This window comes from Symsagittifera roscoffensis, chromosome 4, assembly GCF_963678635.1.
Source record: "Symsagittifera roscoffensis chromosome 4, txSymRosc1.1, whole genome shotgun sequence".
Lineage (NCBI taxonomy): Eukaryota > Metazoa > Xenacoelomorpha > Acoela > Convolutidae > Symsagittifera > Symsagittifera roscoffensis.
The window spans coordinates 29814813-29831510 of record NC_087065.1 but is presented as its reverse complement, the minus strand read 5'-3'; the positions used below and the strand labels follow the sequence as shown (position 1 = coordinate 29831510).

At 39.9% G+C, this 16698-nt stretch overlaps 1 protein-coding gene across 1 annotated transcript in view; it reads left to right on the top strand.

Moving 5' to 3' along the window:
- The first annotated feature begins 1468 nt into the window (after positions 1–1468).
- Positions 1469–16698, top strand: part of LOC134845200 (F-box and leucine-rich repeat protein 13-like) — a 43666-nt gene continuing 28436 nt past the window's right edge. Inside the window, exons 1-7 of the mRNA XM_063862096.1 lie at positions 1469–1560; positions 8888–8991; positions 12211–12319; positions 14145–14212; positions 14418–14538; positions 15892–15925; positions 16076–16185. Of these exons, the coding sequence (XP_063718166.1) occupies positions 1474–1560; positions 8888–8991; positions 12211–12319; positions 14145–14212; positions 14418–14538; positions 15892–15925; positions 16076–16185 (633 nt within the window). The 5' untranslated portion in view covers positions 1469–1473. The remainder of the gene's footprint in view (positions 1561–8887; positions 8992–12210; positions 12320–14144; positions 14213–14417; positions 14539–15891; positions 15926–16075; positions 16186–16698) is intronic.

The following is a 16698-nucleotide window of genomic DNA, read 5'->3' as shown; positions in this document are numbered from 1 at the left end:
TGAATGAATGCATCGATATCTTAAAGGTGAAACCAAAAAAATACAACAAAAAGGCTGCACAACTATATATTTTTTCTAGTTAACCAGCCAGAGGCCTAGCCCGAAGGTTAACTATTTAAGTTTAACTAAGCTAAGGGTTCTTACAAAAGCTCACCTTGTAAATTGCAGCGCATGTGCGATTTGAGCCCGCAATCATATGATTGCTGGGCACCATCAATACCGATGCGCACAACATATTCCGTCGCTTCCGTCTAAAATGGGAACAAACATGATGATTTATACTTTCCCCTCTAGTCGTTAGTCAGAAATTTAATTAATTTGTACAAATCTAGGGTTTGATAAGAAAAGCTAAACGAAAGTCTTTAGAGCAATTGTTACGGAAAACTGGCTAAGGTCTACCAAAGTTTTCATAAGTTAGGCTTAAATGAACTTAGTTTCCGTTAATACGTGTCAAAAGACCATCTTCAGCAGTAATTTAGCACTCAAACGATATTTTTTTTCAAGGAATTTTAAGCTTCAAAAAATCAGTTTTCTTGTTTCAGATACCTCCAGCACACACTCGAGTGCAAATCTGCTTACGTTATTTCAGTAGCGGATTTAGATGGGAGTCGGGCGGGGGGGGGGGGGGTGGGAGGATAGACGCCCTTTCTCAGGGATTCGACCCCCTGCCGACCCAAAGGGTCCCCCCTTTGTAATATTTTGAGATATCCATTTTTGGCTGATTGACCTTAAAGTTTTTCTAAAGGCGACTTCTGCGCCAGTCTATACTATTTTTTTTAGGGTAGAGCGCGCGCCGAAAAAACGCAATTTTTTGGTCGAAATTTTCCAAAAAGTGCCTAAAAACGCCTTTTTTGGCCTTTTTTTCAAAAATTTGCCTACGGCGCAGAACATTTGATCAAATTAGGGTGTTTATAGTGGTTTGGGAGAGCTCAGAAAATCAATTTGGTCGACCTAAAAAAATTTCGACAAAATGTTCATTTTTTTTTGAAAATCAAACCCCCCCCCACTCCCTCGAGAAATTCCTAGATCCGCGCCTGCGTTATTTATTGCTGGCTTACAACCAAAATGAAGGAACATACACTTGCTGGCGAGTTGTATTGGTTTACAAAAAGATTCGGTGAATTTTCCAAACTAGTTGTTAACCTGAAAAAAAAAATTATATTCCGATTCGATAACTATTGCTAATCTCAAGTGTAAAAAAACTATTACTTGATTGACGACAAAAATTACATAAGACTGGACTTGAGCATCATTATTTCTTGTATCGGTATTGCTGGTATAGCATGTGAGTCTTTCTGTTTTTATAGTGAAACATCAGAAAAATCGTATAAGAATTGTGTTTTGGTTACAGTAAGTTTAATCTTGAATGTTTCGTACTCCCACAAGAAGCTCAAAATCTGCCACCGACTACACGGTGTTCAGAAGGTTCATGAGATATATTGGAACATGTTAGCAAACTTTTTAGTGTCGGTTATGCTGCCAGTTCCAGAAATCTCTGAGGAGGAGAAAGAAGATGTGTACAGGTATATAAGGACCCACAACCTCACAGAAGCATTAGAGGTGAGATAGAAAAACTTGTCTGATCTTAGATATTTTTTTATCACTCAAACAAATTTTCCCATGCAAAGTAACCGAATCATCAAGGCACATATATTTTGACCTTTTTGTTATCAGCGTCGTAGTTTTTGGTTACTTTTGGTTACTTCGGAGTGTCTATATAAAATTTTTGTCTCTGTATTTTCAAAAATAAACTGCATGGCTCGAACCTCATAAATTTATTTCAATTTATGGTACTAATAATCCAATGCAGGTTCTCGAAAATAACCAAAATATCAATAAAGTACCATATAAACGAGAATTGCAACTGACGTTATATTACCTTTTCGCAGATGATACTAATGTAACCGGATTAAATTGCTGTTTTAAATTTTATTGAGAATCTTCGCGCAATAGAGAATTGATTAGTTTTAAATCAATTTTCGCTCAATTAATCAGGCAAAAAAGAAAAGAAAATGTGTCTGGCGGCTTTGAAGCAGTCATAGTTGGACAGTCAACCTTTGAGGCTCAAAAAAAGTTAACTCATAAAGAACAAACTACAATAGCACACAGCGAAACCAGAAATAGCTCCATTGATGATAGAAAGAGGACAGTGAAAGCAGCCAAATTAACTATATTTTGTATACCTTAAAGAAAAAAATCTACAGCAAAATGTGAAAAGTGACTGAAGAGTAGATAATTTTTTATAATTAGTTCAAGTCTGTCATTTCGCGTGGTTTTTGCGAACCACTGAGAGTCGTCTCTGCTGCTTTCAAGAGTAACAATTTAATCTCAGTTTTGAGGTTGCAAATTGCTTTAGCATACGAAACGACAGTTTTCTTGGATTCCAGAGACGCTAGTCGCTTTTTTAAATTCTTGGCTCCTCCTGCTGAAGAAAATACTAGGAGAGTCAGAGTACCGCGTTATATATCTATAACCCTTCATTGTAGTTTTTGCGTTTTTCCGCTTCATGTTGAGCGTATACCTCATTGAGCCTCTTATTAACATACGATGGACAGGAGCTGTGGACTATTCTAACATAAAAAAAGTAACTACGCCTTCATCCCAGAAATTTCTTGCCGTGATATCGAGACCTGCATAATCTGATCTGTATGATGTTGCAAGTTCCAAAGGTTTACCAGTAAAAGGCTGTAGGTCTGGTTCAATGCACACATCGTGGCATGCCTTTGGAGTTTTTGCCGCAAGCAGATTCCTAATACTTTCGTGTCTGCGCAATGTATCCACTTATTTAGTAGTAGTTGTAGTTGAAGTAACGTTCTGTCAGTTGTTTTTGTCGGGTTGTCGTGGAATTGATAGTGGAGTATGTTGAACAGTTCGGGGGCTCGCGTCCAACAGTTTTCATCTGTTTTAAGCTGGCGATTTTTGCTGAGTTCGAAATTGCTGCTCTCTCTCGTGTTGCTGTTCCTCAGAGATACTGGGATTGATTCGTCTTTGACGTTGTATTTACCGTCCATCACTGACTGCAAGAATAGTATGTCATGGAATTCAATGTATATCGAGAGTGGCAACATTTTTAAGGCTCGTAGTCTTTCTGTGTATCCAATTGTCTCATTTAGTATCCGTGATTTTGCTTTTTGTTGTACCAATTACTTTTTTCATTTCAAATTTTGAAGGGTACCATACCTGTGATGCATATGAAGTGAATGGGACAACATAACCGATATAAACATTCAGTTTTGTTTCAAGATTTGCGTGTGACGAGATGCTTCGTTTGAGGTTAAAGAATGCCCGCCATGATTTGCTGACCCTTCGTGTACTGTTGTCGCTCCGCGAGAGGCTTTTCGCCATTATCACGCCTAGATCTTTCTGGGAGTTTGCTGTACCAAGTTTGGTATCAGTCGTTCTGTCAGTTTCTATTTCTCCTTTTATACATAGCACTTTGCTTTTTTCCTATATTCAGTACTATTTGGTTGTCGGTGCTCCATTTTTCTATTTGGGTTGCCAGGACTTCGGCTTCTTCTTTGTTCTTTGCAATGACTTTGAAGTTTTCTGCATAACCAATACATCGCATGATCGATGGAAAAAAATTGCTACGCAGTTCGGGGTAAGATGGCAAACAGGCAGATTGTAGTGGGTTGCAATTGCATCTCTGATCTCGCAATTGTTTCAGAGATTTTCATCCTCACTGGGAAGCGTACTTAACCAGCCGGAACTTCCCTTCTCATTTCAACTTGAGACATCGCTTGAGACTCGAGATTACGTCACGCTTAATATTGTTGCGGACTTTCATCGAATTTGATTCGTTTCAACTCTTTGATTTCTCGACAGGCTGTCATTTGGGATCTTAGAGTATTATTGGGCAGATTGAGAGATTGATCAGCGATTGCTTCGACCAACGGAATGTGGCAACATTTTTAAGGTTGTTCCGCGAGATCGTAAACAAGGTAGCCAAGCACCACATCCCGTCTGGCCGTCGCCCAACGAGCACTCCAGGCCTACCGCCAGAAGCGGCCAAGCTCATCAGCCAACGCGATGCCCTGAGGACAAACAACCCCACATCCCCAGACTTGCCACTCCTCAACAACAAAATCGAGATGATCCTCAGGAAGTCCCAAACTGCCCGATGGCATGAATACCTCCAGACATTTGATCACAAAACAAAACCAGAGAAACTCTGGAGGACCATTCGTACCATTGACGGCAAAAAACGCGTCCCGCCAAACCCGTCCATCAGGTTTGACGGACGCACATACACCCGACCTAAGGACCAAGCCAGACTTTTCAACAAGCATTTGACGGCCCCAATCAAACACGAAAGCTCAAAAGAGAACCGAGTCATCAAACGCAAATTGAAGTCACTTTCCCTCGAAACCCCCATACAGACGACCCCGTCCCAAGTCAGCAAGGCGATCCGCAAGTGCAAGAGTTCGAAGGCGTGCGGCCCCGATGGGCTAAACGCACTGCATTTGAAAAACCTCGGACAGCACGGCGTCGCCTGGCTGACCAAAGTTTTCAATGGCTCCCTCGCAAAGTCCCAAATCCCCGCCATCTGGAAAAAATCAATTGTCATACCACTACTCAAGCCCGGAAAACCCCCACAGGACTGGTCCTCCTACCGCCCCGTCTCGTTACTCTGCCCCGCTGTCAAAATTTTGGAAGCCTGCATCCTCCCAATACTTCAATCCCACCTGACCCCAGAACCACACCAACACGGCTTCCGCCCCCTCCACTCAACCACAACTGCCCTGCTCGAAATCTCCAGCGCGGTCGCCGACGGTTTCAACCAAAAGAAACCGGCAGACCGCACGGTACTGGTGACATTAGACCTTTCCAAGGCCTTTGATATGGTATGTCACCGCATCCTGCTGGAGAAATTGAGCAGAACTTCACTACCCCCTTCGCTGACCCGCTGGCTCTCAGGGTACCTGACCGGCCGCCAAGCACGCACCCTGTTCCGCGGTGAGACATCTCCCGCCAGAATTGTCCGAACAGGTGTTCCGCAAGGCTCAGTCATATCACCGACTCTGTTTAACTCCTACGTTGGCTCCCTCCCCTCCCCTCCCGAGGGTGTCAACGTGGTGAGCTACGCAGACGACGTGACGCCCTGGGCCAGCGGGCCGAAGATCAATATCATCACCGCTAAGTTGCAGCCATACCTCGACTCCCTAAAATGCGCTGTAACATTACTCACGCCTGACACCAAGGAATGCAACGTACAACCACACTTGACGGTGGCAGATATCCCGCTCAAGTTGGAAAAACACCCCAAAGTACTTGGTGTCAGGTTTGACCCGATGTTCAAGTTCGGGGAACATTGCAGGGTCGCTGCCTCCAACGCCTCCAGGGCGGTCAACGTCATGAAGGCCTTGGCAGGCACGGACTGGGGTCAGGACACGGAAACGCTACTCGTGACTTTCAAAGCCCTGGTCAGGCCTCGTCTCGAATACGCGGCCCCAGTTTGGTCTACAGTCGCATCCGAGACCAGTGTCAAGCGCCCGCAGACCATCCAAAACACGGCTCTGCGGGTCGCCACCGGGAACCATCTAATGGCCCTCCAAAGCCACCTACACGAAGAGACGCAGGTGCTCCCGGTGAAAGCCCACACGGCAATGCTTGCAACACAACATCTCTTGGCTTGCCACCTCCCCGAACACCCTGGTCAGAGACTCCTCGAGAAACCTCCTCCCCCCCGCAAAATGAAACCCACACTAGTCTCTGCCCATGCCCCCCGTCTGGAACACCTCCTCGAAGGCGTTGACCTGCCGCTACCAACGAAGGAGTACCGACGGCTCCTGAAAACTGTGCACACAGAGACGGTGGCGACGACAACCCAGTCGTATCCACCGTCTGGAGTCCTCGGTACAAGACCCCCTCCTGTCAACGTCCGAGAGGAGAAGACCCTACCCAGACGTACTCGGAGGACCCTCAGCCAACTTCGGTCCGGCTACAGTCAACACCTGTTGTCGTACCGGGCCAGGCTCGAACCAGACCAAGGGTCCTCCTGTCCCCTCTGCCATACAGCCCCCCAAACGACTGCCCACCTGTTCCAGTGCCCCACAAACCCCACTGACCTCCCCCTCACTGCCCTTTGGACAAACCCGGAGGAAGCCGCCCGTTTCATTGACCTGGCCGGGGTACACCCCACAATGTAGGGCCCCGGCGAGAGGCAACTACAACAACAACCAACGGAATGTCATGAGTTTCAAGTAATTGTAGTCGTCAAGATTTTCAAGCACAGTGCTCCACTGTTTGATGCATCTTCCGTGGTATTTCCATTTGTAACGGAGTCCAAAGATGTATTCACGGTAGGCTTCATAAGGTTATAAGGCCCCAAAAAGAGTGGCCTCAAAAATATGAAGCCTCAAAAAAGTGTGTTCAAAATTTAGATTTAAAAAAAATTTAAGATCAAAGATGTTACGCTCCTCGAAACACAATCACATAAAATGTAATTTCGCCTTACAAATGAGGTTTTTTGAGGCAAATAAACGGACATAACATAAAACAAAATCATTTAAGACAAAACTGAAAGAGTTTGAAAAGATTTTTTTTTTACAAAATTCGATTTGGTAAATTTACAAATTTTCAGACAAATTAAAATGAATTTCATTTACTGCGAAGATAATTGTACTTAAAGTTGTAATTTCATCAAAAAATTCCATACTATGGATAAAATCAAGCAGACAAACGATAGGCCGACTGTATGAAAAATTGGGTAGAAATTTCCAAAAGTCGAACCCGCACCTTTGTGGTTCCAACAATGGGCGTTACCTCTAGGCAGAGAAGTTAATTGTATTTTAATTTATAATAAAATACTTAAGGTCTCACCTGCAATTTATAATAGCAACGTTGTTTACGGCAGACTATTGAGTAACTGATTACAAAACGCTTGCTAATCGCAAGACTAACTATGTCGTTGCAAATGGTCTGCTTTATGTTCAAGAAAATGTTCTCGATTTTCATATTCATGATATAATCCTTCCCGTACCGAGATTTTTTTTTATGATTTCCGACTTGGAATTCTTTCTATCTAATCTAATTTTGTGGTCAGAAATTCTTTGTGAAATGTTTTGATAATGCAGGGATTTTCTTAGAATTCTTTATTTCTTATCTTCTTTCTGATCAGAAACTAGCTAAATCTAGGCTATTTCTTGCAAAAAAATGTCTCCGGCTGGCGCTCGATCTCACGACCTTCGAGTTTTTGGCGGTTGTCTTAACCGCTAGGCCACTTGACCGGCTAATTTTGGATAGTTATATCAATCTAATTCAAAACAACACTTGTTGTAACAAGTTTTATTTTGCATTTTATTGCTACGGCCCCGGGTTGACCAAAACTTCTTATCATACAATTTCCATATATGAGAAACTTCTTGTCATACAATTTCATACAATTCCATACGTACAGAAAATTGTATGAAAACTCTATGATAAGCATTTTTCCATATATGAAAATTGTATGATAGGTGTTTTCCCATAAACCAAAAATTTTGATTTTTTCTTTCTAAATTTAGTTTCCGAAAAATTTTCGGTTGTGTTTGCAACCGAACACAAGTGACAAAGACCTTGGTTACTCAAAACACCAAAGGTTGGACGGTCTTGCATTTACAATGCGTAGAAAACCACCTGAAATTCGCTGTCTTTCACAATTAATATAACAAAAGTAACAAACTTATATTTTTTGGCAAAATTTTTTAATGATGATTATATTAAATTTTTGAATTTTCAAATTATCAGACATTGATCAAGGCGTACATTAACACTCCATACAAAAAAAAGAGGAATTTTATCACCAGATTTTTATCACCAGATTGTTTTATAAGAATCAAACAGCCACAGAAATGAGTTTATACCTGTTTTCAACCATTTTTAGAAATTGTATGAAAATTGTATGACAAGCATTTTCCGACACACTTGATGTATGGAATTGTATGATAAGCATTTTCGGTGTATGGAGGTCAACCCGGGGCTATTGCGTATATTCGAAGCATGTTTATCTCGTTGCGTTTCTTAGCATTGAAATTTTAAATGAGCCCCCGTATATGCAATACGGCAAAGAAGCAATTAACAACCGAATAGACTGTGAACAAAAATCCTACGGCAAAATTTTAATGCGCGATTGCATTATCTTTGCTGGTCTGAAAGCTAATCAAATGAACATCATATAAACAAGACTGCTCGTATCAGGGCGAAGTCCTGAATGAGCCGAAAGCCTTTTAAGATTTATGGAGCTGTAATAACAATAAAAAATTTAATGAAAAAAAAACAGGTTGAAATTTTTTTTTAATTTGAATTTTGTTATGAGAATCATCCCCCACCCGCTATATAAAGTACGAAAGGATAGATTTCGCTCCTTGTAACAAATCAACTAAGGCAAATAAGCTTCCTTCAACCAATTTGGAACGATTTCTAAGACGGATTAAGTCTCCGCTTACGCGTTAAGAGCGCGAAGTATATCGCGCGTTAATTGTCCCAAAATGGCAATCTTTAAACCCCCGTAACTTTACGAAAAATGATCACAAATGAAATATTTTTTTCAATTTTGAGCTCAAGACAACAATACCTTTCGAATGATACAAGAAAATTCCGTCAAAAATGGTTAGTTAAAAAGTCGAAATTTGTCTGAGGAAAAAAATCACCCCGAGCAGAATTATTCCGTTACTTTCGTATTGAAAGTCGAAACAATAATGGTGCATAGACATTTGCGTCCCAGACATTTGTGTCCCTGACAAAAATGTCCGAATTTATTTTCTTTGATTTGACCTTTGATCTTTCATACTGTGATGTTTTGCGTTCGTTTGATTGTTCTATAATTAGATTCTATGTGTACCATAATAGAAAATTGAAAGATTTATTAGATCGTGCATATACATTTTGTTACATATCTTTGTTTCAGGCTGTGTTGTCAGGATTGGTAGTGACGAGACCGCCGAATAGCATAGAGTACATTGAGGGCAACTTGGCAGACCTGAAGAACCTACCTTACAATCAAATCAAATGGTAAAAAAGAGTGACAAATTGATGTGCAGTATTGCATATTGTTTCGGACCAGTGTTCCGACCACGTGGTTAAAAAAGTTTCTGTTTCTTTTGTTTTCTTGTTTTTTCTTTTTTAAAATCTTGTTTTGTTTTCTTTTTTCGTGTTTTGTGGCTTTTTGCAAAAAAAGTAAGTTTCGGTCCTTTGATTCAATTTGAATTACTCACAATTTGTCAAGAAAAGTTCAAAAATATCGTTTTCAAAAGTTTCCTATTTTTTTGTTTCGATAATTAAAAATGGCGGGAAACTTGGTATTATTTTGGTGTTTCAGTTTTTTGTCATGTTTTTGTTTTCCACGCAAAGTCAGGTGCCACAAATAATCATCGAATAGGGTCGAGTGATATATCCTAATAAAGACCTTTTAGTCGGGATTCGAACGACATTAAAAGTTTTCAGTTTCGAGAAAGATCGATTTGAAAATTTTGTTTGTCTTTTCTAATTTTGAGCAAATAAAGCGAGCGAGAGGCCTTATAATTGGTTTTCCAAAAAATTCGAAAGATCTGCTAAAAAAATTTACATAATTGTGAAAACAATTTTTTCTCGTCATTTTGACGAAAACTGCTGTGTATGCTGCTATTTTTTAAGCAAGAGTGTCGCTGAAATTTTTGGTTTATGGCAATTTTTTTTATCTAACCACGCAGAAAAAAAACGCCACTCAATTGAAAAAAAAATTGAAAGAATTTTTTTTTCAAGAATATGGTCCGAGCATTCTGTGCACGGCTACTGGCTATCGTTGTTTCGATTTCGAGTTTGAAGCTTTCAATTAAAATAGTTGTTTGTAATAAAGCAATAGCAAGTTTAGAGTTTATAGTCACCCGAGTGAGCAGTAGCTCAATATCAAAAGTTGATTGTTTTTAATTCGCTCATTTTTGTTCAAGAGCCAGTTTTTTTAACCAATTTTTGTTGGCAGTACAAAACTTTTGGAAGTTTTTCATTACAGCTTAAATCATGGCTGAAAAGAATCCAAAATGATATATCACTCAACCAGTAGCGTGCCTAGGGGGAGAGCGACCGCCCCTCCTCCCCCCCCCCCTTAATTCTGGTTGCCAAATTTTCCCAAAGGATTCCCCCTTTTGGTATATTTTTACGAGATCCATTATTGGGTGGCCAACATTAAAAATTTTCTAAAGGTGCCTTTGGCGCCGGTATAACTTATTTTTAAGGGGAAGCGCGCGCCGAAAAAAATGAAATCCCCCTTAGAAAGTTTTCTGCGCACGCCACTCGACTCAACTTAGTACGCCGTTGTTTTTTGCCGCCCTTATTTATGCGAAAAAAAAACACTCTTCTTTGGTCAGAACCATAATCAGTCTAGAATCTTCGTACTCAGTACCAGTAGCGGATTTAGGGGGGACGCCCCACGCCCCCTCAGGAATTCGACCCTCTGCCGGCCCAAAGGGTCCTCCCTTTATACTGTTTTGAGATATCCATTTTTGGCTGACTGACCTTAAAAATTTTCTAAAGGGGCCTTATTTTAAGGGGAAGCGCGCGCAGAAAAAAAACGCAATTTTTGTTCAATTTTTTATTTAATTTCTCAATACTTCATTTCAGCCTGTTTTTTTTCAAAAGTTTGCCTGCGGCGCACAAAGTTTGGTAAAATGAGGGTCTTTATAGTGGTTTGGGAGAGCCAGTGGCGGTTTTAGGATTTTTTCAAAGAGGGGGCTCACTTTCTAGCAAAAAGATCAATTATAAATTGAATTTCAATCTTCGATTTTTAACAGCAAAACGATCAATTATAGATTCAGTTTTCACATCCAAGTCACTATGTATATAGCAAAGTGCTAGCGCACTTATTCGCTGCTCTGACATCGTTGCACGAAGGTAGCTTTTGAGTAACTTCAGGGCAGAGAAACTTCGCTCCGCAGTAGCCGTTGACACTGGTATAGTCGCAAAGATGCGGAGCAAAGCATGTATTGAGGGCAGAAAACTGGCAGAGCAACAGTCGATTGCTTCCACTATACTAGTTGGCAGACTTGAAAGTTCCACGTTTTTCCATTGGTTTAACCAACGTTCGAACTCTTCTTCGACTGCTTGCAGGTCTGTATCACCAGGCAGCAACTCCTCATACAGTTGTACTGTCTCTTTGACGTCTTCGAAACAAACGTTGTTAGCTAAAAGCGAATGCGGCAAAAACTGTCAGTTAAAAGAAAGTATTTCTACTCCTTGGTAAGAGAATGTGACGAAACAATACCGATATCTGCAATAAATTCGGGTCTCGGAGGTGTAGATTCTGCTATTTGCGGCTCCTCAGTTGCTGGCACCGCATTGTTGTCCGAAGATGCCGTTCGTTTCGACGCGCACGTGAAAAAACTGGTTATTGAGGTGTTCTTCCGTTTGGACATCATGCAAATCTGAAAAGACAACAGGGCATGAAAACATGAAAATTGGGAAAGAAAACCGAGCAGCAGCAAAACCGCTGCAGCTGAAAAGCCACGCAATTACATGTACGCGATTGCGCGCGATAGCGAACAGCGAATGATTCACGTTTAACCTGCACGCTATGTTGAACGAAACGCGCATTACGTCATTTACGCTTGCTGGAATAAGTAGTCGGAAACGCCAGTTTCCCCGCTTCGCAGTCATATGTTTTTTATTTTTGGTATAATTTTTATTAAAAACCTCAAAGGGTCTCCCCTTTGCTCGTTTTCACTGTTAAAATCCGTAAGGGGGGGGGGGGGGCTCGAGCCCCCCCAGCCCCCCATCTAAAACCGCCACTGGGGAGAGCTCAGAAAATCAATTTGGTCGGCTTTAAAAAAAGGTCGACCAAATTTTCAAACTTTTTTTGAAAATCCGCGCCCTCGAGAAATTCCTAGATCCGCGCCTGCTCAGTATGTATAAAGTTTTTCAAGACAGTTTCCTGTCATTTACTTATATTTTCCTGTCATTTGAAATAAAAGTTTTAGCAGAAAGTTAAGCAAAAAAATAAGCAAGAATAGATCGATATACTTCCCCAATGCGCGCCTAATGTTTGAAACTGAAATTACTCATTAATTGCACTTTTGTATAATATTCCGTTGATTGGCCTGTTTTTCAGTGATTTTAGTCCTCTTTTTCGGAATTGCTGGACCAAGTTAACATCCCCACAAAGCAGTATTTTGGAGTGAATGTTAACCTGGTTCTAAGTGTTTTTTTTTCCAGCCAATTCGAAAATACATGGGATGTTATTTTGATCCGAGTTGCTTTCAGGGACATGTTGATTCCGGAGGAACTGAGACCAAAACAAAGAATAGCAGTGCCCAATGTTTGGGACATGGTGTTTGCAAACAATCAGCGCAACAGCACTGACGACAAAGACGTAAGTTCCGCTTCCGAGTATCTGCATCGACCCCAATTCCTTTCGATTTTAAGCTGTAGCCGAGAGTTTTATTGTTCCGACTTTCGATACGAAAGTAACGGAATATTTGTGCTCGGGGTGGGTTTTTTTCTTCAGACAAATTTCGACTATTTAACTAGCCATTTTTCACGGATTTTTTTTTATCATTCAAAAGATATTGTTGTCCTGAGCTCAAATTTCAAAGATATTTCACCTGTGATTTTTTCGTAAAGTTACGGTAGTTTAAAGACTAGCATTTTGGCCAATTTGGGACAATTAACGCGCGATATATTTCGCGCTATTAACGCGTAAGCAGAGAGATAATCCGTGTTAGAAATTGTTCCAACTTGGTTCAAAATAGCTTACTTGCTATAATTGATTTGTTACAAGGAGCAAGATATATCCTTTTGTACTTTATATGGCATGTGGGGGGAAGATTTTCATTAAAAAAATTTCAGGAAAAAAAACTTTTCATTTTGTTTTTCTTCATTTAATCTTTCCATGTTATTACTGCTCCATAGACCTAAAGAAGCAGTCGGAACATTCAGGGCCTCGCCCTGATACGAGCAGTCTTGTTGTATTTGCACTTGCGAGAGCAAGTGTCGTGTAATCGGGAACTAGACTTTTTTTTCGTAAACAACTTCTCTTGGAAATCTGTAAGAACTTGTTAAGTTGCTTTAATGGTGAACCTTAGCAACTTCGAGGCTCCTTCACACTTAGCCTAGAGGTAACGCTGTTTCCTTTGTACCCTAAAATCGGGGGTTCGAGAACCGGTCGGACCTTGCTTTATTTTTAGCATGTACGAACTTGAAATTTTTTCCGTGAAAAATTGAGTCGTCGGGTTTCAGTTTCCTGCTTATGTTTTGTCGGTTTAGTTATCCCACCGGGAATTTTTTTTGTGCTGTCAGGAATAATTTGTATCGTAGATGCAAGTGTTTTTATTTTTTTATTTGTGAAATTATTAGCCCTGACGTTGTAGATTTCTTTGGTTTTCCTTTTTTTTTTCGCGTAAAAGCTTTATTTGGCCTAAAGATTTTCTGGTAATTTCTGATGTTTTATCGGCTTAGTTGCCTCATTTTGTGTCGCTGAAAGGCAGTAACTGATTAGTTTTTGGTTTGAAAAATTCAGATAACTTGTGTTGAAAGTTTTTAAACCTAATTGCTCAAAAACTTTTTTACAAAAATTTCTTCTGGCATTTTTTGTTTTCGTATCAATGGGCGTCTACCTAGTTGATGTCCGCCTAGCAGTTTTACTGCACATAAACCACTGATTGCTATTCACATTATTCAAAAAAACAGGTGCAAGCGAAGGTGTTGGATAATCATTTGGGTGTCTCTTGACTCCTTTATACGAAAGATTTTCAGCCCTTTTTTGTTTTGCTAGCGTTAAAATTTCAATGTAACTTTTGTTTTTTTTTCGATTGTGAGTAACCAGCCAAAAATTTTTTTCACAAACTATATTAAGCAGCCAAACTTATGTCATGTGGGTGATACTTGCTTGCAATACTTTTGTAATATGCTATAAATTTCTTACATAAACTCTAATTATTAATTGCGTATTTCCGACTGGCCTTTATGATAGCTGATTGACTCTTCGGCTGGGTTATATGCCACCTATTCATCTGTATGTTTGTATGTTGGCGTTTTCGATGGAAAAGAGAGGGTCCACAACGAAAAATAAAACATTTTTAAAAGTCGGGATCAAAAAAGTTTCGTCTACTTTCTCTGCTAAGTTGACGCCTGTTTTCTCACATATATTTTCGATATATTTAGTCGGTTAATCCATTATACGAATGATTTTGTTTTAGGTACCGCCAGAACTGTATGACAGAGCTTGTAAACACTACAATCAAAGAATACTCCGCCTCACATTTAGGTTAGTAGATGTTTGTTTTGATCGACATACGGATTCCAAAATGCGGATTCGTGATTGCCCTTTCGAGTAGGTTCTTGATTCATTTGTATCGGAAAACACTTCTAAAATGTCACTGCGGTAAAAAAAATACATCAAGAAACAACCCGTTGGCGTTTTTGTGGTCATAGTCCACATCATAAGAAGTGTAATTGTGTGAATGCTGCAGTGCAGTGAAGAGTTTCATTGAGATCACGCGACGACTGGAGGAGGAGGAGAAGCGGAAGATGCTGTTAGCCAGGAACTACAACCACGCTCGCATGTGCACTGCCACATTCCGCAACTGGAAGGTAAGCTACTAACCGCCGCCGCCACCATTCACCATGTCACCTCACACCATTTCCCACTACCCTCCCAATTTATACTCATTATTCTAACAGAGAAAAGAGCTCGCTTTGATCAAACATTTTTGAGTCTACTTTTCTACCTGCCCATTTTCTAATAGCTTTTTTGCTCAAAAGAGTGAAGGAATTATTTTAAAATAATTTCGCCTCAATTGTAGTATTTGGATTCCTGTCCTCCCCCTTTCAGTAACGTCAATTTCAGGCCTTAGTTCAAACTAAAGTAAATTCAACTCATCAGCAAGGTGAACGTGTTGAAAAATAATGGTCTGAATGAATTTGAGTTTCTGAATTAGTTTGACGAAATTTGATGGGACGATGAACTTCAAATGAGAACCCTCTGCGGTTATACTACTTTTGTACTTGGCGATTTCCAACATGTTTTTAAAAGCATGATGAATATGAAATTGTTTTCTAGTTAATGTTAAACTTCATTTAAAATGCCAACTGAAGTGGTAATGCATTTGACAAAAAAGAAGAGAAGTCAGTTCGAGTTTTAGATAGGACTATTCTTTTCAAAAATTTCTTTTCGATCGAATTGAAGTTACCTACTTCATTTGCTTAAAATTGCTTTGAATTACTGCCATCGCATTATATATGCTCAATGATATCTTGCTGTTTCGCGTCCACACTGTCACCTAAATCACTCGCCGTAAAAAACGAAAAATGAAAACTAATTATGAAAAACTTACGATTTTTTTCGATAATTTATATATTCTTTTCACTATGAATTTTTGTGCTGGCCTAGTTATATTATGGCTTTTTTCCAAACTACTCACGTGTTTCTTAAACAACAGGCATTAATCTTCTATGACGATTATTCTACAGGATTGAGTTTCGAATAATTAATAGCTGCGGAAAAAGCTAATATATTCTGACAGTCAGTTTTTAGTCAGAAGCAGATTGAGTCGAGGGCCAGTTCGTCCCTCTCACAGCCTGAAAATTACCTTAAGTATTTTTGGTGCTATTTTGCGACATGTGTATCGGGCCGATCAATCCTTAAGATGTTTTAAAGGCATGTTGAATCCTCTCTGTACTAATTTTGAAGGAAAAGATACCGGCCAAAAATTGAAATTTTTGTCTGAAACCCTCCAGTAAATACCCTTTGACATTTTTGTGCCAAATAAATTAATGATAAAGCAGGGTCTTTTTGTGTTACCTAAAACAATCGAAAGTTCAATATCGAATAACCAAAGCTGTCATTGTTTTTAATTTTCTATTCTAGTATCTTCTTTGAATTCTAAAATTCATCTGTGCTTGAAATTAAATTATCAGGTAAATAAATTGTTTTCTCGTGTTTAGACATGGACAAAAGATAGAGTTGGCAGGACAAAAGGTAAGTTGCTGTCCAAATTGAGAGAATGTACTATTCTGTGTAGATTATCTTGCTTCTTAAGGTGAAGTTTTATGGCTTTTCCTGAATAGATCACGTAATAGATTGTAAAAGTTACGTTTTGATGTTGTGATCATTTGCCTTTTGCTCCAGATGCGACTGAGAGGATGCGGGAGGTGTTCTCCAACTACGTGCAGCAAGTCATATTCGACTCCTGGTACTCCAGTGCGGTGGACGCCAAGAAGACCAGAGAGTACTTCCAGGTACATCACACATTGCAATCCATCCTCCTTCTTGCGCCCTCTTTTTTTTATATTTTCTGACCTCTCTTGTACCTTCATTGTAAGTTCAACATAGAGTCAAAACAACGTTCAGAAAACAATGATTTTGAGCTTGTGCCTGAAATGCGACAATAAATGAAGCTCAACAGTATAACAATATAACGCTTAGCACCTACCCTACTTTAATTTTTTTGCTTGGAACTCGATTAACTAAGTTTTGATGAAACGTTTGAAACCTTGGAATAAATTTATTTGAATTGACAAAGGCCAGTGACAGCGAGTGCGGCGAAGAGGCCAAAATGCAATGGACAGAATTTCAGAAGAAAAAAAAGGCTGTTGGACAGAGAAGAAGCGGCAACAGTAAAAGCGCATCTGGCCTGAAACGGCCATTGACGTCTAAATCTAAGCTGGAGTTATGTATTGAAAGGAACCTAGATATAAAAACGATAGCTTCTCTTTCAATCTGAAGCATGCTGACTGTACAGCACAATCTGT